This window comes from Ylistrum balloti, unplaced genomic scaffold, assembly GCF_031769215.1.
Source record: "Ylistrum balloti isolate Yb309-2 unplaced genomic scaffold, AGI_CSIRO_Ybal_v1 Utg370552, whole genome shotgun sequence".
Lineage (NCBI taxonomy): Eukaryota > Metazoa > Mollusca > Bivalvia > Pectinida > Pectinidae > Ylistrum > Ylistrum balloti.
Window position 1 is genome coordinate 653107 of NW_026782348.1, and position 23199 is coordinate 676305.

The window sequence follows — 23199 nt, forward strand, 5'->3', positions numbered from 1 at the left end:
GAGTCTCTTGTTTTGTTTAGCCTATGAATTGTAAACAGTTCATTTTTTGTTTTTTTTTTGCCCAAGAATGATAAACCATTAACTTTGTTTCGCCTATGAGTGGTAAATCATTGGTTTTGTTTAGCCTACAGATGGTGAACTATTCACCTCATTTAGCCTTTGTATGGTATATCATTCACTTGATCCTCATGCTTGGTATCACGTTACCTTGGTTCTTTTGTGACTTGTTCAGTTGCAGATTTAAATGATAAAACAACAATGAGGAAAACTTTTATACTGAAATCAATTTATTGCAGTAAGATGTCACCACCAATTAATCACAGTACATGTAATTTAATTAAGTAGTGCATATTAAGAACATGAAATTCAATATAAAAAATATATTTATCAGCACTTACTAGATGTGAACATCAGTCAAGTAATGGGCTTTGTACATGCATGTATTGCAATTTTCTTATTTTACTACAACAGATTTCTAAAGAAGTGTTTATTTCATAACCAGTAGGTCTGACTTCTATTGCCACATTGAGGACACATTCCTCTATAAGTTCCTCCTAATTCATTTAAAATAAAATTTGAAAGTTTTCAATACTCTTGTGTAACAGTTTGGAATGTCTCCTGGATATGAAGGTTTCAAGGCATCAAGCTGTTACACAGCACCTCAGTTTACACACAGTTCCTAACACATATGGTCCCTATACACCTTACTTGCTTATATGTTGTACAAATAGAATTTAAAGTCCCTTTATATAGAGACATTCACAATGGAATATACAGTCGGTTCAAATTGATACCTCAGATTTTGACATTGTATATCACACGGTATAAGAAACCACTTTCTTGATAAATAAATGTCAGAATTCACTATCATTACTTTACATCATAGATATTATTGTTTTTTCCAATGCAAGTATTTTTCATTCCTTCAACTTGTGTGGGGTTACCATCAGAAGGTACAATATGTATAGGGTTACCATCAGAAGGTACAATATGTATAGGGTTACCATCAGAAGGTACAATATGTATAGGGTTACCATCAGAAGGTACAATATGTATAGGGTTACCATCAGAAGGTACAATATGTATAGGGTTACCATCAGAAGGTACAATATGTATAGGGTTACCATCAGAAGGTACAATATGTATAGGGTTACCATCAGAAGGTACAATATGTATAGGGTTACCATCAGAAGGTACAATATGTATAGGGTTACCATCAGAAGGATGTACCATCAGAAGGTACAATATGTATGGGGTTACCATCAGAAGGTACAATATGTGTGGGGTTACCATCAGAAGGTACAATATGTATGGGGTTACCATCAGAAGGTACAATATGTATGGGGTTACCATCAGAAGGTACAATATGTGTGGGGTTACCATCAGAAGGTAAAATATGTATAGGGTTACCATCAGAAGGTACAATATGTATGGGGTTACCATCAGAAGGTACAATATGTATAGGGTTACCATCAGAAGGTACAATATGTATGGGGTTACCACCAGCAGGTACAGTATGTATAGGGTTACCATCAGAAGGTACAATATGTATAAGGTTACCATCAGAAGGTACAATATGTATAGGGTTACCATCAGAAGGTACAATATGTATAGGGTTACCATCAGAAGGTACAATATGTATAGGGTTACCATCAGAAGGTACAATATGTGTGGGGTTACCATCAGAAGGTACAATATGTATGGGGTTACCATCAGAAGGTACAATATGTGTGGGGTTACCATCAGAAGGTACAATATGTATGGGGTTACCATCAGAAGGTACAATATGTATGGGGTTGTCATCAGAAGGTACAATATGTATGGGGTTACCATCAGAAGGTACAATATGTATGGGGTTACCATCAGAAGGTACAATATGTATATGGTTACCATCAGAAGGTACAATATGTGTGGGGTTACCATCAGAAGGTACAATATGTGTGGGGTTACCATCAGAAGGTACAATATGTATGGGGTTACCACCAGCAGGTACAGTATGTATAGGGTTACCACCACAGCAGGTACAGTATGTATAGGGTTACCACCACAGCAGGTACAATATTTATAGGGTTACCAATATGATTTAATATCAAGGGGTCAAGATGTGTGGGACTATCATAAGAAATATTACAGTGCAAGACTCTATGTTTTCAACATTGAACATCACCAAAGAATTTGTATAATACTAAATGAAGATTTGTTGTACATACAGAATACACTGTAGAGGGCTGCAGGTAATGGGGAGATTTCAGAAGTACAACACCATGCAATATCTGTGGTAGAGGTTAGGTAGCCTATCTCTTGATGGATTTCAGAAGTACAAACACCATACAGTTTATGTTGTAGAGGGTGGGTAACCTCTCTCATGGGAGATTTCAGAAGTACAAATACCATACAGTTTATGTTGTAGAGGGTGGGTAACCTCTCTCATGGGAGATTTCAGTAGTACAAACACCATACAGTTTATGTTGTAGAGGGCAGGTAATGGGGAGATTTCAGAAGTACAAATACCATACAGTTTATGTTGTAGAGGGTGGGTAACCTCTCTCATGGGAGATTTCAGTAGTACAAACACCATACAGTTTATGTTGTAGAGGGTGGGTAACCTCTCTCATGGGAGATTTCAGTAGTACAAACACCATACAGTTTATGTTGTAGAGGGCAGATTAGCATATGTAAGGACGGTGGACAATACTATGTCATGCGTTCATGAAATCTATGTGCATTAAACCTGAAAACTTGTTTTAACCAATACCTTGGCTGGAAAGTTCCAGGTTCTATGTTTTCTCCAACCAAAGCAATCTGTGTTCAGAAAGCACAGGGGGTGGGTGGGGGGTTATGCCTAAATTATCCCTGACTCCAAGGAACATAACCACTGTACGTCCACAGTTGGGCAAGGCCTCTGGAACAGACAGGAGCACAGCATAACAATTGTTGGTCAGTCAAGCAGTCATCATTTGTCCAAAATTACTTGTGTCAGTGAACCACTTTCTAATTTACTACCCATAAACATTGATTCTCTTTTGACAATGACAACTATTCTGTACAGAGATTTCAAAGCAACTTTCACACAAATAACAATCAGAGCTGTCCAGGCAAGTCATTCATAAATACATTCTCTAGCCAAATGCGGTGGGTTATAAAAACAAAACCTGGAATACTACTAAATTCTAGCATTGTCCTAGTAGTTCTTTTTGAGGGATTCTGTTTTCACTAATTTTGGTTGTTTTTAAAGGTTTCTATATTTCATCAGTACATGTTATTTTTAATAGGTATTGTGTTTCATTTATTTTGGTTATTTTTAAGGTGTTCTATATATCATTACTTCTGGTGATTTTTGAGAGATCATATTTTTCTCTAATTTCATTCTTTTTTGTTTTTTTCTCATTGTTTTGTTTTTTAAAGGGGTTATCCTTTCACTAATGTCAATACTTTTTGTGGGATTTCTAATTGTCGCTAATTTTGGTTATTTTCGAGGGGTTCTATATTCTATCAGATATTTCCCAGCTGAGGTTCTACCAATACATTTGAATAATTTAGGTTATCTCTGAAGTTTTCTTTTTCTAAATGGAATAAAATCCTGAAAGATAGACATCCTTAAAATATGATTTATGTGATAAAATGACTGAGGCATGAAAGTCACAGGGAGCTTGGAGAAAGTATCTTATCACTTCCATCAATAAATCAGGGTCAAACAGATCTGTTTTAAAAAAGCAATGGAAATTTGATCTAGCATGAAAGTCCATGTGAAGTTCATAAAACTGTATCTCAACTAAAACATGGACAAATATAGACAGTAATGACACATCAGCATCAGGCTCCGCTACAATAAACATAAATACAATAAATATATACAAATGGTAGGATTAAATTCTATTCAGTTAATATGTATTTGATCACAAAGTTCTGCTCAAATGCTCAACAAATTTGTAATTACAGGTACATATATATTACATAAATACATATCTATTTACATAAAAAAATGCTTTACTAAATCAATAAACAAACTTTAAATTCTGAAATATGAATTTCAGTGTAACAAAATCGATACTAACATAAAAAGTATTGCAAACCATAACAGATTTTTTGTCAGTATCTAATTCTTGATACTTTTGCTATGATATTGCAAGGTAAATATCGAACTGGCAAAGAACTACATCATATATTTTCAATTTCTGATCTACAATCACAAAAACATGACATGGCTAAATTTAGATATTCTGATTTTAACACCAAATGGTAAAATTTGCATTAGATGAAATACATCCATTAAATAGTCTAAAACTAGAATACTCCACTAATTCTGAGCATTTGAATAAACCAGAAAAAATAATTTAGCACTGTTTCAGCTGTTTAGTCATTCTTGGTCAGTTGGGTAAAACTGGCATCTAATGGAAAACATGTTCCACTATTTCATTATTTTTCTAAAATTGTTAACATTTTACAGAGTGAATGTATAATGTGATCAATCATTTTGTTTCCTATCACATTAAAATACCTGGTAGAGTCTTGTCAGCATTGTTGCACTGGCTTTAATAATTATGAAAAACGATACTCATGTCCATGTTACCATGGAGATGACTATTAAAATCATATAAGGAGCTGATCAAACATCAAGTACTAGCTACCATGGGGGCTAACACTTTATATTAGGGAGTGGTTAAGTGAAGCCTTGCTAGAAAGTATATGTTTAGTAGCTAATAAAGATAAACAGTAGTGTTTTGCCACATGACATATCTTTCTGAGATGAGCACTTCAAGCAGATGGAAGAGTTGACACACTAATTTAAAAACTCATTACATACAAGGAACTAGTGACTATTGGTATAAAAAAAGTCTAACATCATAGTGAATCATAAACTTTGTATGGATAGGCAATACTGAAGTATTGTATAATTATATTTGAGTCAGGAATGAGACATACCAACTTGCTGACTCCATCCAACACCATACTCTTACAAAATACCAACAAAACAATCCTTATCTTTTCCCTGTTCTCACTTGGGATATTGGTGAAATTTCAGAGGTTACACACACAGCTGTCATCCTAGGTTAGAGGACAAACTACTACACACAGCGGTCATCCATGATGAGAGGTCAAACTAACACACAGAGAATCATTCTTGGTTAGAGGTCACACTAGCACATACATGTACAGCTGTCAACCTTAGGTAAAGGTCAAACTAGTACACATAGCATTCATTCTAGGTTAAAGGTCAAACTAGTAAACACATCAGTCATCCTAAGATAGAGGTCAAACCAACACTCAGAGCAGACATTCTAGTTTAGAGATCAAACTAATGTATAGCAGTCATCTTTTGAAAAAAGTCAAACTAGTACACAATGCAACCTTGATTAAAGGTTGAACTGGTACATACAGCTGTCATGCTTGGTAAAAATTCAAACTAGTAAACATAGAAAATTCATCCTAGGTTAGAGGTCAAACCACTACACAGCAGTCATCATTAATTAGTGAAAAAACTGACACACACAGCAGTCATCCTAACTTAGAGGAAAAACTAGTACTCAGCAGTCATCCTTCTGTAGAAGTCAGACTAGTACACACAGCCATCATCTTTGTGTAAAGGTGAAACTAGCACACATGACAGTGATCCTTGAGGAAAGGTAAACATGACACACAACAGTCATTCTTGGTCAAAAGACATAAACAGCAGTCATTCTTTGTTAGAGTATAACAAACATATATATTAGTCATCCTTGGTTAAATGTCAAACTAAGATAGGCAGCAGTCACCCTTGGTTAGAGGTCAAAGGGACTCCACATGATCACCCACATGTAGTAGTTATTTTCAACCCATTTCAGATAAGATTCAATTACGCTTCATACCAAGTTAAACATGTACACTAATTGTCTTTGTTGACGTCTGACAGACATGTACACTAATACATTGTATAATTGATTTCTCGTAAAAATGTAAAATGAATGTCATCCTTGTTCTCTAGTCAAACACACATAAATTAACACAGGTTATCTTAACTTCAAAGTAACACACACATCAGTATTCCTTATCATCAGGTGAAAATGTATTGTAAGATAAGGACATATATCAGTTATCTTTTTTCCCTAAATTTGATTTCTGTAATCCAGGTTTTTCTGTTTTGTGGTTGGTGACCTCCTCCATATCAACATCATCCATGACTAGCTCTTTGGCACAACAGCGAGGAAACCACCCTCGTATCCTCTTCTTCTTCCCTGTAATACACCAAAATATAGACATGAATGTAACTTTCTCAGTGCATTATCTTATAAACACAGCTTGTTACTAGAAGGTTACAACTAAAGCTATATATAACCAGGCCTAGACAGGTTGTGAGATATAGTTTACAGGTTATAACTAGGCCTAGAGGGTGTGTGAGATATTGTTAATAGGTTATAACTAGGCCTAGAAGGTGTGTGAGATATTGTTAATGGGTTATAACTAGGCCTAGAGGGTGTGAGATATTGTTTACAGGTTATAACCAGGTCTAAAGAGTGAGATATTGTTAATGGGTTATAACTAGGCCTAGAGGGTGTGAGATATTGTTAATGGGTTATAACTAGGCCTAGAGCGTGTAGGATATTGTTAACCAGTTATAACTAGGCCTAGAGGGTGTGTGAGATATTGTTAACATGTTATAAATAGGCCTAGAGCGTGTAGGATATTGTTAACCAGTTATAACTAGGCCTAGAGGGTGTGAGATATTGTTAATGGGTTATAACTAGGCCTAGAGCGTGTAGGATATTGTTAACCAGTTATAACTAGGCCTAGAGGGTGTGAGATATTGTTAATGGGTTATAACTAGGCCTAGAGCGTGTAGGATATTGTTAACCAGTTATAACTAGGCCTAGAGGGTGTGAGATATTGTTAATGGGTTATAACTAGGCCTAGAGGGTGTGAGATATTGTTAATGGGTTATAACTAGGCCTAGACGGTGTGAGATATTGTTAATGGGTTATAACTAGGCCTAGAGGGTGTGAGATATTGTTAATGGGTTATAACTAGGCCTAGAGCGTGTAGGATATTGTTAACCAGTTATAACTAGGCCTAGAGGGTGTGAGATATTGTTAATGGGTTATAACTAGGCCTAGAGGGTGTGAGATATTGTTAATGGGTTATAACTAGGCCTAGAGGGTGTGAGATATTGTTAATGGGTTATAACTAGGCCTAGAGGGTGTGAGATATTGTTAATGGGTTATAACTAGGCCTAGATGGTGTGAGATATTGTTAATGGGTTATAACTAGGCCTAGAGGGTGTGAGATATTGTTAATGGGTTATAACTAGGCCTAGAGCGTGTAGGATATTGTTAACCAGTTATAACTAGGCCTAGAGGGTGTGAGATATTGTTAATGGGTTATAACTAGGCCTAGAGGGTGTGAGATATTGTTAATGGGTTATAACTAGGCCTAGAGGGTGTGAGATATTGTTAATGGGTTATAACTAGGCCTAGAGGGTGTGAGATATTGTTAATGGGTTATAACTAGGCCTAGAGCGTGTAGGATATTGTTAACCAGTTATAACTAGGCCTAGAGGGTGTGTGAGATATTGTTAACATGTTATAACTAGGCCTAGAGCGTGTAGGATATTGTTAACCAGTTATAACTAGGCCTAGAGGGTGTGAGATATTGTTAATGGGTTATAACTAGGCCTAGAGCGTGTAGGATATTGTTAACCAGTTATAACTAGGCCTAGAGGGTGTGTGAGATATTGTTAACATGTTATAACTAGGCCTAGAAGGGATGGGAGCATTGTTTATTGGTTTTTCATTAGGTATAGAGGGTGTGTGGGATATTGTCAACATATCATAATTAGGCCAAGAGAGGAAGGTGGCAATGATAAGCAGTATGCCATTTGGCTTAGAGAGTGTTTTGGATATTGTTAACAGTTTGTCCTTTTTTAAAATGTTTTTCATAGGGAGGTATAAGGTATTATTAAAAGATTGCCACTAGAGGTGTGGGGTATTTTCAATGGTTTGTCACTAGGGGTGTAGGGTATTGTTAATGGGTTGTTATAATGGATGTAGGGTATTGATAATGGTTTGTTGTTAGGGGTGTGGCATACTGTTATTGGTTTGTTGTTAGGGGTGTTGGTTATTGTTATTGGTTTGTTACTAGGGGTGTGGCATACTGTTAATGATTTGTTGTTAGGGGTGTGGGGTATTGTTAATGGTTTGTTGTTAGGGGTGTGAGGTATTGTTATTTGTTTGTTGTTAGGGGTGTGGGGTATTGTTAATGGTTTGTTGTTAGGGGTGTGGGGAATTGTTACTGGTTTCTTGTTAGGGGTGTTGGTTATTGTTAACCATCTAATCAAGACCTTTGCTATAGTAGACATGGCAGTGCTGTATGGACTCTTACCTGTTTTTACTTTATTTGGAATCAGTTTTGTACCATACATCCAATGCCTGCAATGAAAGTGACATATATGAAATGATCACTGAAACAAGATATCTAAACGCTTTCGAAATGATTACTGAAACAAGATATCTAAACGCTTTCGAAATGATCAATGAAACAAGATATCTTAATGCTTTCAACAGACATTAAACATTGTTAAGTTTGTCAGCAGTGCTATTGAGGATGTATTTCTGAATTCCTTCACTTACAACAATGATTAACAAACAACTTTTGTTAAATTCATTAAAACAATTTTAAAAAGTATATATTCAATAGTTGTAGTATGTAAACTGTACTAGAAGATTTCACGTACTTTTTCCAACGAGTTACCAGGACTTTATCTCCGGCTGTCACTGGTATACGTGGCTCATCTGTACAGGGCATGTTGAAGCACACCCGACATCCCTTGTTGAGTGGTATCCAGGAACCACTAAAGTTCTCCACTATCAGGTACTCCAGGGTTCTCTCACGCTTCAGTGCTTTCTGCTGAATTTGTTCTATCTGATTCGGTAAGACAAAAATCACAATGTATTCAATATTTTATCCGGAACTTTGTATTCTCCACAACTTTGATTCTACCATATGTTGTTGTCAAGACTAGTTTTTTACAGGGGCAAAATCAACAACATAATTTTCAAAACATGATAATCATTTGTTTAATTATTTACAACTACACAAACAATGAACTACGGGTAAGTATTAAAGCAAATCTACACTGATCTTTGATTTTGCAGAAATCACTTGTTTACTACACTTATGTGTTTAATCATATCTTCATGAGTCCATGTAGAATACTAGTTACAGTATATGTCTGTTACAGTTAGTGGTGTACTCCATCAAATTTTCAGTTTCTACCATGTGGTATTATTTCATAATACTCTCTTCATGATCCAGTCTGTGTGTCTGTTCTTGTCACTAGCAATGTCAGATTGTTGTCATTCAGCCAACTAAATACAGAGTTATCTTTCTTCCTTCACACATTTCATCCTCAATATGTCTTCTATATACTATAGTAACTTACAAACTTTTGAACAATCTTGTCAAATTATTTTTTTAACATTTGTTCGCTATAACAATCATGAGTAACCCCTAAAACAGATAAAGTGATCAATGTATGATTTCACCTTGCTCTATATGTTTGAACGACCTTTATTGTTAACTTCAGATGCAATATCACTTCATTATTCAAAACTATGTACATCAATTTAGAATTTTTAATCAATTTTATGTATTCGAACCAAGTTGAATTACCAGTAATTATCTTTTATAAAGTTTGAAATTTTAAAATGATTTCCCGTAAAATGCATCATGAAACTGGAATTTCTGTAAATACAATGTCTGTAATCGATAAAATATCACAATTTTACATTTAAAGCTGTTACATACTCTTTTTAATCAATCAGTATATTTCTTTATTATCACTTTCACAATTTAGATATCATTCATAACCATTTCCCTCAATTTAACCTCTCTTTGACTTACTTACACTTGTATGTATGTCATGTAACAGCAACAGAAATAACAGAAACACCTACCGTGAGTGTGTACTGATTGCATCCTTCCAGTACAGGCCAGGTGATACCATCTGACTGAGGCATACCTGACCAAGTAAACACTTGTGACAAGTTTTTGCAGCATCCAAAATTATAAGGATATATAAATTCACCCTCCTCTGGTTCTCTGTCTCTGTCTAAGGCCTGAAAACAGATGAAATCTTCTGATGAAGGACTAATCCTGATACCCTTGAATTATGTGACCACACATGCTGATATAAAAATAGGTGAACAATTTTTTTTTCTCACAAGACAAATCAACTGTACATACTGTACAACAAGTTAAATTTCACAAGCAGGTTTGGTCTACCTTTCTCTCATCAGGAGAGGAGTAACAGTTCATTTTACACAGTATCAATGACAAGACACTCATTAAAATACAACAAATAAATAACACCCCACACCCCTAACTACATTTATACATACACATGATACTACAGTCAAGTATAAAGATAGATGTTCTGAATTTTCTATGATATAAAAAACAGTATATATATATGTGCAGCACTTTGTCAACAGAGGAATCAAAAATAGCACAAATTCATGGTACTCAAACTGAAAGTACATACTTCATACTGTCTAAGCTGAAAAAATGTCACAAAAAAAACTTTTTCCATTTTGAGACTATATCATTTGTTTTTTATTTTGCAATATTTTGATACATATTTACCATCATATTGTCACACTGATCCTTGTTAATTAAACATATCATTTGGTAATGTATGCTGTGGTTTTAATATTTTTTAGATGAAAAACTGAACCCTGTCCCACTCCTACGGTTACAACACTAAATTGGTCATAACACAGGCCCTATGGACCTTTTGAATTTGTTAATCCTGTTTCATGGGTAGTCACTCAAGGTGCTACAAATACCACATTATTTAATTTGGTGTGTTGGCAAAATTTCATTGTTCCTGAAAGGGATCCTTTATGTTTGTCCCAATGTCTCTCCAGTTTTACAACATATCAATTATGAAACAAAAATCTTTAGGCAATCACCACTATAAGATGCCCATCTGACTTTTAACACTGTTTTAATGCTTCACTGTCTCTAAATGTTTTAGTCCCATCTTCTGAGTTTAATTTCTGTTTCAGTTATAATTAAATTGGTGTTGCCAAATCATCAACATTTCACAATTATGTAAATTTCAAAGTACTTAATAGTACATAGTATGAAGAATGATCATTAATATTTCTATTTTAACAAGAATTCCATATGAAGTAAAACAAGCTAGCCAATGAATATATTCCCGACTCACTGGTGATTGATGTATTAGCTATCACTTGTTGTTAATATCATGTCACTTTTATCAGAGAGCAATCTGATTAAAAGCATATCTCAAGCTACACTTCACCTCTGTACACCACCAAGTACATTCCACTTCTGTATACTACCATGTAAACTACCAAGGTACACTCCATTTCTGTATACTACCATGTAAACTACCAAGGTACACTCCATTTCTGTATACTACCATGTAAACTACCAAGGTACACTCCACTTCTGTATACTACCATGTAAACTACCAAGGTACACTCCATTTCTGTATACTACCATGTAAACTACCAAGGTACACTCCATTTCTGTATACTACCATGTAAACTACCAAGGTACACTCCATTTCTGTATACTACCATGTAAACTACCAATCTACATTCCACTTCTGTACACTACCATGTAAACTACCAAGGTACACTCCATTTCTGTATACTACCATGTAAACTACCAAGGTACACTCCATTTCTGTGCACTACCATGTAAACTACCAATCTAAACTCCACTTCTGTACACTACCATGTAAACTACCAAGGTACACTCCATTTCTGTGCACTACCATGTAAACTACCAATCTAAACTCCACTTCTGTACACTACCATGTAAACTACCAAGGTACACTCCATTTCTGTATACTACCATGTAAACTACCAAGGTACACTCCATTTCTGTGCACTACCATCTAAACTACCAATCTACATTCCACTTCTGTACACTACCATGTAAACTACCAAGGTACACTCCATTTCTGTGCACTACCATCTAAACTACCAATCTAAACTCCACTTCTGTACACTACCATGTAAACTACCAAGGTACACTCCATTTCTGTATACTACCATGTAAACTACCAAGGTACACTCCATTTCTGTGCACTACCATCTAAACTACCAATCTACATTCCACTTCTGCCATTTCTGTGCACTACCATGTAAACTACCAAGGTACACTCCATTTCTGTGCACTACCATCTAAACTACCAATCTACATTCCACTTCTGTACACTACCATGTAAACTACCAAGGTACACTCCATTTCTGTGCACTACCATGTAAACTACCCAGGTACACTCCATTTCCACTTCTGTACACTACCATGAAAACTAAACTCTACCTGTACACTCATACATTCCACTTCTGTACACTACCATGTAAACTACCAAGGTACACTCCATTTCTGTGCACTACCATCTAAACTACCAATCTACATTCCACTTCTGTACACTACCATGTAAACTACCAAGGTACACTCCATTTCTGTATACTACCATGTAAACTACCAAGGTACACTCCATTTCTGTGCACTACCATCTAAACTACCAATCTACACTCCACTTCTGTACACTACCATGAAAACTACCATGTACTCTACCCTTCTGTACACTACCATGTACATTCCACTTCTGTACACTACCATGTAAACTACCAAGGTACACTCCATTTCTGTGCACTACCATCTAAACTACCAATCTACCATCCACTTCTGTACACTACCATGTAAACAACCAAGGTACACTCCACTCCTATACACTACCATAAAAACTACCATGTACTCTACCCTGCTGTACACTACTATGTAAACTACCATGTACACTCCACTTCTGTACACTACCATGTAAACTACCATGTACATTCTACTTCTGTACACTACCATGTACATTCCACTTCTGTACACTACCATGTACACTCCCCTTCTGTACACTACCATGTACATTCCACTTCTGTACACTACCATGTAAACTACCATGTACAATCCCCTTCTGTACACTACCATGTACATTCCACTTTTGTACACTACCAAGTAAACTACCAAGGTACATTCCAGTGAAACCTCCCCTTCTGTAAACTACAATGTACCTTCCCCTTCTGTAAACTAGTGTACCCTCCCCTTCTGTAAACTACAGTGTACCCTCCACTTCTGTAAACTACAGTGTACCTTCCCCTTCTGTAAACTAGTGTACCCTCCCCTTCTGTAAACTACAGTGTACCCTCCCCTTCTGTAAACTACAGTGTACCCTCCCCTTCTGTAAAACTACAGTGTACCCTCCCCTTCTGTAAACTACAGTGTACCCTCCCCTTCTGTAAACTACAATGTACCCTCCCCTTCTGTAAACTACAGTGTACCCTCCCCTTCTGTAAACTATCGTATACACTCCCCTTTCTCTCCTGTAAAATACAGTGTACCCTTCCCTTTTGTACACTAAATACACTCTGATATACTAATAGTGTACTTTACACAAAGGGAACATAGATCAAAATATTGTTTCAATCTATGGTTTCAATCAGATTGACAACAGAATTATTAACAAGTATACAGAATATTTTGTAATTCATTATGGGTTTTGGGCCAAAACTCTTGCCAACATACCAAAAATAAAACACAGGAAATATTTTAATAAAAATGTATATTACTGGGTATTTGTTTTTTTTAAATTTTCTAATTGCTATTTCTGTAGTATTTTTTATCATTTCCTAACTGTTAAACAAACACACAAAGCAGATGTTATCTGTTAGTGATCCTTCAAAAAACTCTGTTTTACCCAGTGTGTGACCCAGGATTCTATAAAGGTCTGATTCTTAATGACAGTTCTAATCTGAAAATATAAGAAATGATTAATGATTACAGAAACACATATTACCTTTTCTATGATCCAAGATTCTATACCAGATTCATTCTTTATTATACTTTTCATCTGGAATAGAAAACAGTATTCATGTAATCAATACACATGTATGTAAAAATATTGAATTATAAATTTATATTATCATTCAGTAGAGTTCAAATATCCATTTATTGAAAAAATATTTCCTGTCATCACCTGTCAACATTTTGACAATCACTTATATCTAAACAGTCAAAACTCATTTTAAATGTATTCAATGTTGAATTTAATATTAAATGCCTTTTTATTACTCAGAGAGGGGTTCTATGACAACAATTGAAAGCGTCTGCAAGCCATCAATTCCTACCCTACCAAACAGAAATATCCACACTTCCAGTGAGTGCAAGGTATCTCTATCTGACCCTGGCAAAAGAGACTGCATGCACAGGAAGTAAAATTTTAGGTTCATGTAATTGTTAATTATGTCTTTTTTATGACATGTTGGGGTCACTGATATCATTAACAATTATCATCCAGGCCTCAAATGCAAATGACTATACTGATAGTTATGATATTAAATGTATATCTATTTCCTTATTCAATTTTAAGGGGAAAAGGGGGCAGAAAAAGGATCATTCCCTACCTTGTGGGTGGAACAGAGAAATCACTACGCACGAAAGAGATCACTGATTGTCCTACCCTCCAGCTAGGAAAAGATCCTTTATTCTTCTCTTTCATGAATAATGTGACCTATCAACCTTTAACCTAGACTTAACATGCTAAATAGTATATATGATGGGATACAACCGGAGATACATGGATAATGATATCTGTCCCCACCCCTGTAAACTTTACAGCACCAACCCAGGGGACACTGACCTGGATGATAAACAGCATCCCAACAGCTATAAAAACACCAATGGCAAGTCCAATAGCAAACATGGCTGTGATGAATCCAGCAAATCCCAGCTGTACAATAGGCTCATTGGTGTAGTACATGTAGTATTGCTAAAATGAATACAACAACTTATTGGTGTAGTCAACAAACAAAAAACATTTCAGTTAGTCAGATCCTTCTACTAGCCAAACCAATATTTGGTGTCAGTAGTTAAAAATATCACTAGCTCTCACAAAATCAAGAAGTCCAGGGTGTGTGGCTATTGTGAATATAAACAATGTGCATTAGTGTAAAGAATGCTCTGATATTTTTGGTATTGCTGGACTGAAATGAAAATCTAATTACAAAAGCCACCATAAACAGTCATGAAAACTTGAAATCCAAACAAAATTGACAGCAAGCGAGGGCGTTTGCATGATTTTCCATGGGACCCCCAAATTTATGAACTATAAGAGCCCAGGGACTTCCATGGGACCCCCAAATTTATGAACTATAAGAGCCCAGGGACTTCCATGGGACCCCCAAATTTATGAACTATAAGAGCCCAGGGACTTCCATGGGACCCCCAAATTTATGAACTATAAGAGCCCAGGGACTTCCATGGGACCCCCAAATTTATGAACTATAAGAGCCCAGGGACTTCCATGGGACCCCCAAATTTATGAACAATAAGAGCCCAGGGACTTCCATGGGACCCCCAAATTTATGAACTATAAGAGCCCAGGGACTTCCATGGGACCCCCAAATTTATGAACTATAAGAGCCCAGGGACTTCCATGGGACCCCCAAATTTATGAACTATAAGAGCCCAAGGACTAACACCATACATGAAATCAAGTCAAACTTTATTCCTTTTGGGGTTTCCTTCTTAAAATAAGTAACCAAAATAAAGATTTTTGAGAGTCTGGGGAAACCCTAATTAGGACAACATGGTTCCACAGTATATTATAATCAATACTTCTAATACATGTTCATTTTTTTTACACATTTTTCCAGTCCAGTCTGATACAAACATACCCAGTTCAGAGCCTTGTAAGTGGAGATGACAAGGACAATTCCTGCATGAGTGCAGCCTAGTGGGGCAAAAAAAAGGAAGTAGACAAAGTTAGCATGATTGTAGTGACCACAACAGCTGTTAATCCAAGGACAGTGGTGGTCCATCTTCATAACACACCTACAATATATAAAAAAGAGAATACATCATTATAACTTTCATCTGACAATACAGAAGAGCAAAAACAGTATGTCACTATACCAATGCTCACCTGACATAACACAAAGTAACAACAGTATATCACTTTCCTCCAGCTGTAACACACAGTTACAACATTATACCAATACACCCTAGATGTAACACACAGTTACAACATTATACCAATAAACACCACAAACATATCACATAGTTACAACATTATACCAATACACACCACAAACATATCACACAGTTACAACATTATACCAATACACACCACAAACATATCACACAGTTACAACATTATACCAATACACACCACAAACATATCACATAGTTACAACATTATACCAATACACACCACAAACATATCACACAGTTACAACATTATACCAATACACACCACAAACATATCACATAGTTACAACATTATACCAATACACACCACAAACATATCACATAGTTACAACATTATACCAATACACACCACAAACATATCACATAGTTACAACATTATACCAATACACACCACAAACATATCACACAGTTACAACATTATACCAATAAACACCACAAACATATCACATAGTTACAACATTATACCAATACACACCACAAACATATCACACAGTTACAACATTATACCAATACACACCACAAACATATCACACAGTTACAACATTATACCAATACACACATGTAACACACAAATACAAATACATTCCAGATGTAACACACAATTATAACAGTATACAAATACATTCCAGATGTAACACACAGTAATAAGAGTATACCACTACACACATGACATAACACACAGTATACAAATACATACCAGATGTAACACACAGTAATAATAGTGTACTCATATAAACTTACAGTATACCAATACACCTCAAATCTAACTTACAGAAATAACATCATACCAATACACACTAGCTGTAACACATAGTCATAACAGTATGTCACTATACCACTATGCACTAGCTGTAACACACAATGACAACAGTATGTCACTATACCACTACACACTAGCTGTATCACACACTGACAACAGGTAGAATGGGGGATGCAATTGCTCAGTTTGTTAGATAATAGGCCTTTTTGTACTTCTGTTAAAGATCCAGATTGGTTCAATGCTCCATAAGCTGAGAAATCAACAGGTTTATATGCTGATGTTGTCATGTCTTATTCAATAAGGCAACCAACAGCTGATCTACAATGCTGTTACCAGGATGATAAACCCAGTAAACAAACAGTTACTGTCGTATGTGACTATACCACCACACCAGCTGTCCCAATATCCATTTACAGTTTTAGTTTGCTTTCTGAAATGTTGACTAAAACAATCTTACTTCCACTTACCGATTACATTTCCTACAATGATGTGATCGGGGACTTTTGAATCCCTCACAAACTTCACAATATTGTAACCAGCTTTCTTCTTCTTCTGTGTCCTGTAATGAATAATTAGTGATAAAAATTCCTGATATTTACATCAAAACAAACTTTTTGTATCATGGATAATATTGGCTACCTAATATGTACATGTATCATGACTTCCAACAACTACATTTGTACTAAATCTTTATTTTACAAAACAGTACCAGAAAAGGATTTAACTATCCAAACCCATTTGTCTTTGGTTGGTCATATGTACCAGCATGTAATAGGATGTAAAAAGAAACAATACACAATTGAAACCTGGTGCAGCATCATGGCAGCCATGCACATATCTCTGGCCCATTACAAGTTTACCTGAATTTCTGTGGCCTAGTATCATATCATAACCTTTGTAAATGAGAGAAGTGTATGTAACATTACCATTATAGCATTTTACCCTAAGGACTCACCGGCCTCCATCCTCTCGGAACAAAGCCAGGACCTTTGAATGCGGCAAGTAGATAATTGTAGAGGACAAGGAACATCCACATACAGTAAACACACAGATGAATTGTTCCTCCATAGGTGTGTAGGGGCCACCACATCAACAAGCATCGCATACCAGTGAACGAGATCATAAATATGACAGTGAGCGCGATGATAGGGCCCCAGTGAAGCAACTGAGTAGGCCTTACCACCATTTTATAAGTAAATTGTGCCATTTCTTATGTCAAATATTATCCAGAACGACACGGTTAAGCGTAGCTATTACTCAGCTGTGTCAACAAAACAATGTGATCCGATTAAATTCTATAACATTCTGCTTGTTTCGTTGACTTTATCCTACACATAAACACGTTAGACTGTTCACATTGTTGGTAGCTTAATTTTCAAGGTGTTTGGTTGTCGAGTGTCATTTCGGTCTTAGTTCCCTAGTGGAAATGTGCTGCTAGGAAAATATGCATTGGGATCAGACCGGACCTGTCACGTCTTTTGACCCGGAAGTGATAAGATGAAGTTTCTTTCAAAGGGAGCAGACTCTACCATTTTGTTTCGTTTCCTGTCTAGCTAGTGTTGTCCGAGGAACAATACAACTCAGAACCCGAAAGAAATTCATAAGGGTACCGTATACAACCACCAGATATGACATTGTTATCTTAGGTAATCATCTGTATGTCCTGAAATTGCCCCGATGAGTTTCCGAGACATCACGCTAATCGTTAATCTATGATGAATCGGAAATAATTCGATGGATACGTACATTATGTACACACTACAGTATATGTCTGAAACAGTTGTTTAGATATATTGGGCTTCGGCACAGGTTTAACAAATCATTTATTTTGTTTAAACCATTATTTGTTATTTAATTTTGGATGAAAAATGTTTTGTTTCATATTTACAGGAAATGAAGGTCTGCATGTAAAAGGTATCAAGCAAAATGGCATCAATTGCACGTGATTTGTTCAATATCAAATCAAAAAGTAAAGATCCAATCCGAAAGAAACTGTTCGGATCACCTGTGGTTGATGGAGAGAGAACATCAGGTATATCTCACTTGAGCCTCTGATGTACAATGTAAATTATCCTTACCCTTAATCTGTTGAATTATGTTTTGTAACCTTCCATTTTTTGTTCCAGATGGTCATCATATGAGCAAAAATTAAGTTAATGAATTATTGAGATTTTTCATCTATTCAGATCCAACAAGGATGAACTTTATTGTGTGATCTGAGAAGTATATAAATGTCTTCCACTTCCTAGAAAACAGTTTAAGTATCAACAGTTTTAATATTTGCATTGGTCGGGTCACCTATCCACATGCACAGTAGCTTGTGAACTAAATTAACTCTTTGAATTGTTCCCTTTTGATTAAAATTTGAATGTACAAAAGTCAAAGGTATATCATGATGCAAATTTCATTCATCAAAGACAAGAAAAGTTTTGTGTAATAATTTCAATGAATACAACTATATCAATAAATTATCAGTAATTTTTGTAGGATTTTTTCATGTGGTTCAAAAACATCCCTTTCAAAATTTTGACGAGGCCTATGAAAGAATACTCATTTCACCAGACAGTTGATGAGTTTTTGTACTGTAGTTTTTTTTTTCTTTTCAGAATTCCACTATACATTAACTTTCATGAACAAACTTCAGATTGAACACGACACAGAGCTCAGCTACAAAGCATTACAAAAAGGTGAGAAATACAGACTTATGAATAAATTAAAGGTAAAACATTGTATGATGTATTCTGCAATTATATCGCAGCCTCATATTATCCAACATGCAAGTGTTTGTTTGTATTTTATATCTGCTTTTTACCCCACAGCCTGAAAGGGTGTGGGGTATTGCGATCATGCACGGCGTCCGTCCGCCTGTCTGTCTATCCATCCACAATTGCATAGTGCTTATTATCTCAAAAACTGCATCACCGGTCATCACCATTTTCACTGGGGATGTTGGGTCTAGGACCTACACAACCCATTCTTGAGATAACTTTCCACTCACCCCAACCACACATTTCCAACTTTATAATAGGGCTGTGGGGTATTGCCCGCATTTGCGGAGCTATTTTTTTTTTATCAGAATCCAATTATTTTGAGTTTTTCAGGAGCCTTGTTTTATCATAGCATTTTAATTTTAGCTTGTAACTTTAGGCACTAATTTCCAGAATTATACCAATGCAACATGGCATTTAGTCTAATTTTTTATTTTCATGTATTTGGAACAAACTGAACACAATTATTCTGATGAATTAGAAGCATATGAGAATTTTAACCTCTCAGGAATGTTTTTTTTGTTTTGATATGTGTTAAAATTTAAGAAAAGTTTTTTGTTGTTTTTATTAGATACACATGAGCAGTGTTTAACACAGATGAGACAGTTGCTGAAGAAAATGGCTGAGGATGATTGGCGTTATCCTAACATAGACAAATTGATAGGAACATGATTTGGAACATGATGAAGCATTATCAACAAATTGATGGACTCTTTACCAGGATAAGTTAGTTTCCTGATGTTGACAACATAAACAATTTGAACAGAATGGACAATCTTTCATTTCAAGCTGGACAACAATAACGTCATTGACGATTTTACAATTGCAGTTAAAGATTAAAGTGTAACCTGATACTTCACAGATCGAATTAGAACAAGATTCTTCTGAATGAGCACTGTGCTAGAGTTCCCCCACTTCTGTTACTTGTAGTTACATTTTGCGAGTATCAGTTATGAATTCAGCTATTTTCATCATTGTCATTAACACCTTTAGTCTTTAAATGTTTTTATGTGTTGTTCAATTTTTTGACATTGATAATCAAGCTTAGTCTTGTTACCCCAAAATTCTTTCAATATCATTTAATAGTTTTTAACTGAGTAAATAATTGAAAGAAGTGATGAAGTTTTCTGAGAGTACACCTAGGATAGAGCAGTTTATAAAGTGATAGGCTATCTTTTTGTTGATGCACTCGGTGATAGTAATGTATTTCAGTTTTCCAAATGTAATACGAAAGCTAAGAGATCAGTAAAGACTGTACAGTGAGATTCTTGATATGAATTTAGTGTTTATCCCTGGCTATTAACATTGTGTGTATCTGCTTATTACCAATAACACTACAGTCATTCTGTAATATCCTTCTTGATTTGAAATCTCTGGTGGTTTTGTAGAGATTCACCCACCTTTTTCCTCTTTTCATTTCAATTTTGTGAATTTGATTGGTACACTTCTTAATTCAAACAACAAAAAACTTTGTAAGTGCACAGAAACATGGTTGAGAGAACACTAGATTTATTCCATGTTTTTCATGCATACTTTTATAATGATACATTCTGAAATAAAATCTGTGTAGCTTTTTCATGGGAAGACTTGGTTGTTTTTGTTATTTTTCCAATGCATGCAACTTTTTTCACAGCATTAATCTTTTACCTGGATCAGGAAATACTATTGTTGACAATTCATTTTCTGCTCCCCTGATTCTTTTTTTTTTTTTTTTTTTGGGGGGGGGGGGGGGGGAGGGGAGGGGAAGGGCTGTTATCAAATACAGTCTTGCTTGGTTTATTTTGAAACAATAAAAACTATCTGAAAACACACTAAAAAAAAAACCCAAACTATATATGTACATTGTAACCACATTCATTAATGTCCTACTCTGGTCCCCTGGAATCCATATCTGTATCTGGCATGATACGATGTAGGTCTTACTCACATTTTATGCAAAATTGGCCTTGTTTTTGTTTTTCTCCAAATACTGTAGCCAAGAAGAAGGGTTAAGATCAATTTTGCAGCGGTTACAGTTGGAACCTCAACCAAAGAAATGGCTAACATATATCAGAATACCAAGAATAGTTTTACCTCACCTGGTGAGGTTGTGAGCTAGAGGCATACCACAGCATGTTGTCTATCTAATTAGTTAAGCAAATTATTTCAAATTGCTTCTCTTCTGTAGGAAAGTCAGGACCTGAAGCATACAAACGTGAAGGGTAATCAATTTTTCATAACTGGATCTTTTGGGGGGGGGTGGGGGGGGGCTGGAGTAGCAGGGATGGGGTCTTGGGTGGGGAGGGGGTCCCTGGAGTAGGAGGAATGGGGAGGGGGCCCCTGGAGTAGGAGGGATGGGGTCTAATAGGAGAAATAGATAAAATTCCTCATAATCATTCTTCTGTGTGAACGTGTGGATTTGTCAAAAGCATCTTCACATGAATGGAAGTTAATTTTGTATAAACGGAAGGAATTGGTCCCCTAGGACAAGAAAGATGAGACCTAAGGTTGATTCTGTGTCAATTTGGTCTAAAGCTTCTTTAGAGATTAAGAGAAATTACTTTTGCATACACATATGGTCTCAAACCCCGTGGGATGGGAGGGGAGGGGCTCAAAATGGGAAATAGAGCAAATAGCAGAATTCTGTTCGAACTTGATCTGAAACTTGCGTGGGCGAAGAAAACTATATAAATGGTTTGGCCGACTACTGGGGCCGGACAAAGGGATGGGGCCCAATGGAGAAATAGATGGATAAAGCAATTTCAGTCAGGCGAGCGATGCAGGTCCCATGGGAGTTTTGTTTAGATGAAACTTTCAGTTAGCTATTGAACTGCTTTTTTGTCTCTTCAGCTCCATTCGTACGTTATTCGAAGTAATGACATAGGAACTACAGATCGCGTGAAGCATGAAATAAGAGATATGTTAATACTTGGAAAACATCGATGAATTTCACTTACTGAACTCAGTGGTGACCATTTGTCGCTCAATTTGTCCATACAATTAGCTTTAGAGATTCAGTGTATTTAATTATTTACGTTGTTGACCAATGTTTCCTGTCACTGAGGTAGATGTACTTCACGTGGGCGCCTTGCTCTGTTTTCAAAGAGAGAATTTGATTTTCTCAAATATCTCGTAAAATGGTTCGGAATATGCACATATACTCGACGTCTTTCTAATATTATAAGATGTGCACTGGATGAAATAATTTTATTTATGGAATTATGGAGCTAGTGCACCACCTCATCTAATTTTTAACATTTTCTTTCCATCAATTTGCGTTTACCACAGTCGCCTCCTAAGCTTCAAAATTTAGGCCCTTATCATCGCTGATGAATCCAGAAGTACGAAACCGCTATACGATGCAGTTAAGTTAATTGTTATGTCCTACCGTATCTAACTCTAAATGAGTGTCCTTTGTACAATCTCCATAATTGTTGACTGACTTGTAGAAGATATAGTGTATTAGACGCTATACTGCTGTAGGTGACTTAAGATCTATAGTGTTTGTATGCTTTGATACTCTTTCCACTATATCGTTACCTTTGACCTACGACATAACATCGCCAATATTATATTTTGATGATAAGTTGCCTTACATTTTTTATCATATATAGCCGTAATCGATTGGTAACGAGTGGATAT

General features: G+C 35.9%; 2 protein-coding genes across 3 annotated transcripts; one reads left to right on the forward strand and one right to left on the reverse strand.

Annotated features, from left to right (window-relative positions):
* Window positions 1-3991: 3991 nt before the first annotated feature.
* On the reverse strand, window positions 3992-18255 carry LOC132556136 (palmitoyltransferase ZDHHC6-like). The gene is made up of 9 exons (XM_060220524.1): window positions 17766-18255; window positions 17278-17369; window positions 15738-15894; window positions 14702-14830; window positions 13859-13912; window positions 9927-10088; window positions 8705-8892; window positions 8353-8399; window positions 3992-6212 (listed from the first exon to the last, which is right to left on the reverse strand). Exons 1-9 carry the CDS (start codon window positions 18015-18017, stop codon window positions 6067-6069), a joined length of 1227 nt encoding a protein of 408 aa, XP_060076507.1. The 5' UTR covers window positions 18018-18255; the 3' UTR covers window positions 3992-6066.
* Window positions 18256-18348: 93 nt separating this feature from the next.
* On the forward strand, window positions 18349-21162 carry LOC132556133 (uncharacterized). Of its 2 annotated transcripts, none has more exons than XM_060220519.1 (4): window positions 18349-18456; window positions 18701-18842; window positions 19417-19497; window positions 20150-21162. In XM_060220519.1, exons 2-4 carry the CDS (start codon window positions 18737-18739, stop codon window positions 20248-20250), a joined length of 288 nt encoding a protein of 95 aa, XP_060076502.1. In that variant the 5' UTR covers window positions 18349-18456; window positions 18701-18736; the 3' UTR covers window positions 20251-21162. The 2 variants fall into 2 exon arrangements, with proteins under 2 accessions (XP_060076502.1, XP_060076504.1); XM_060220521.1 differs by having other exon boundaries at window positions 18396-18416.
* The last annotated feature ends 2037 nt before the right edge of the window (window positions 21163-23199 follow it).

Excerpts from the sequence above, each read along its gene's own strand:
- LOC132556136 (XM_060220524.1), bottom strand. The coding sequence starts at position 18,017 with ATGGCACAATTTACTTATAAAATGGTGGTAAGGCCTACTCAGTTGCTT. Across the intron at positions 15,895-17,277 it reads CATTGTAGGAAATGTAATCG|GTGTGTTATGAAGATGGACC; the intron begins GTAAGTGGAAGT and ends TATATATTGTAG. Across the intron at positions 8,893-9,926 it reads GCAATCAGTACACACTCACG|ATAGAACAAATTCAGCAGAA; the intron begins GTAGGTGTTTCT and ends TTACCGAATCAG.
- LOC132556133 (XM_060220519.1), top strand. The coding sequence starts at position 18,737 with ATGGCATCAATTGCACGTGATTTGTTCAATATCAAATCAAAAAGTAAA. Across the intron at positions 18,843-19,416 it reads TGATGGAGAGAGAACATCAG|AATTCCACTATACATTAACT; the intron begins GTATATCTCACT and ends TTTTCTTTTCAG. Across the intron at positions 19,498-20,149 it reads CTACAAAGCATTACAAAAAG|ATACACATGAGCAGTGTTTA; the intron begins GTGAGAAATACA and ends TGTTTTTATTAG.